At 32.4% G+C, this 1124-nt stretch overlaps 1 protein-coding gene across 1 annotated transcript in view; it reads right to left on the bottom strand.

Annotated features, from left to right (window-relative positions):
* The window catches only part of LOC105449506, a 6945-nt gene extending 6115 nt beyond the window's left edge, over positions 1–830 (bottom strand). The window contains exons 1-2 of the mRNA XM_011688762.1: positions 612–830; positions 225–275 (exon numbers count right to left, since the gene is read on the bottom strand). Of these exons, the coding sequence (XP_011687064.1) occupies positions 225–275; positions 612–830 (270 nt within the window). The remainder of the gene's footprint in view (positions 1–224; positions 276–611) is intronic.
* Positions 831–1124: the final 294 nt, after the last annotated feature.

The raw sequence follows: 1124 nt of genomic DNA, 5'->3' as shown, positions 1-1124 counted from the left end.
TTCTGATTGTCAATAATGATGTTTACATCTAAAAAATTAAGTCTGTCGTCATCCCCAATCTCAATCGTAAATTTTAACCGTTCATGCATAGAATTGAAAACATTCAAAATTGTATCCAAGAGTTCAAAGGGAGCAGCCAATAGAATGTGATCAACATATCTATAATAAAACAGAAGATGGCATGGTAATTTTTTCAATGCCGCTTCTTCTATATCCTGCATTACCAAATCTGCGATACTAGGGGAACTCGGTCCACCCATTGGTGTACCAAATACCTGCTTATATATTAAGTTGTTAAAAGTGAAAAACGTTGAGTCGAGCAACATTCAGATAGCATTTAAGAACTCAACTTTTGGTATCTTGGTTTTTTCTGAAATGTATTGCCATCTTTTTGAAATGCTCTCTATTGCCAAGTCTGTTGGAACGTTTGTGAATAATGAAACTACATCAAGAGAAGCTAATTTACAATTCTGCTCTAGATGTATACCATTTAGATTTCTGACTAAATGGAAACTGTTATTCACATGGCTCGGAGCTGATGGTATGTTCTTATTGATAATATCATGTAGATAGTAAGACAAATTATATAAAGGGCTATTAATGAATGATACAATTATTCTGAGCGGATTATTTGGTTTGTGGATCTTTGGCAAACCGTAAGCTCTAGGTATCACACCATCCGTAGTAAGTAAAGTTTTGTATGTGTGATCGCTTATAAATTCATTCTTTTTCCATCTAGCAAGAAGACAACGTAATTCTGCAGTCAATTTTTTAGTCGGATCTTTTTCAAGTGTGCAATAAGTATTGGTATCAGATAACATCTCTTTCATTCTTCGAGTGTACTCAATCTTATTTAAGACAACTGTAGTATTCCCTTTGTCAGCCCTTGTTATTAATAAATCAGGGTTATTTTTAATAATTTTTTTTGTTAATAATATCCATTTTTTAATTAATTTTTCGTTATCGTTTAGTGGCGGAAAATTCGTGTTAAAAAGTCTGTTGATAATACCTGTAGATTGATTTCTAATGCTATTCATTACGGTAATATTATTTCTTTTACATTTGTATAAATTATTTTCAATGTGTTTAAAGATCGGAAGAGCACACGTCTGAACTCCAGTCAC

Source organism: Wasmannia auropunctata, unplaced genomic scaffold (assembly GCF_000956235.1).
Source record: "Wasmannia auropunctata unplaced genomic scaffold, wasmannia.A_1.0 LD336076.1, whole genome shotgun sequence".
NCBI classification, from domain to species: domain Eukaryota; kingdom Metazoa; phylum Arthropoda; class Insecta; order Hymenoptera; family Formicidae; genus Wasmannia; species Wasmannia auropunctata.
The sequence above is the reverse complement of the archived record's forward strand: the minus strand, read 5'-3'. Positions and strand labels throughout refer to the sequence as shown.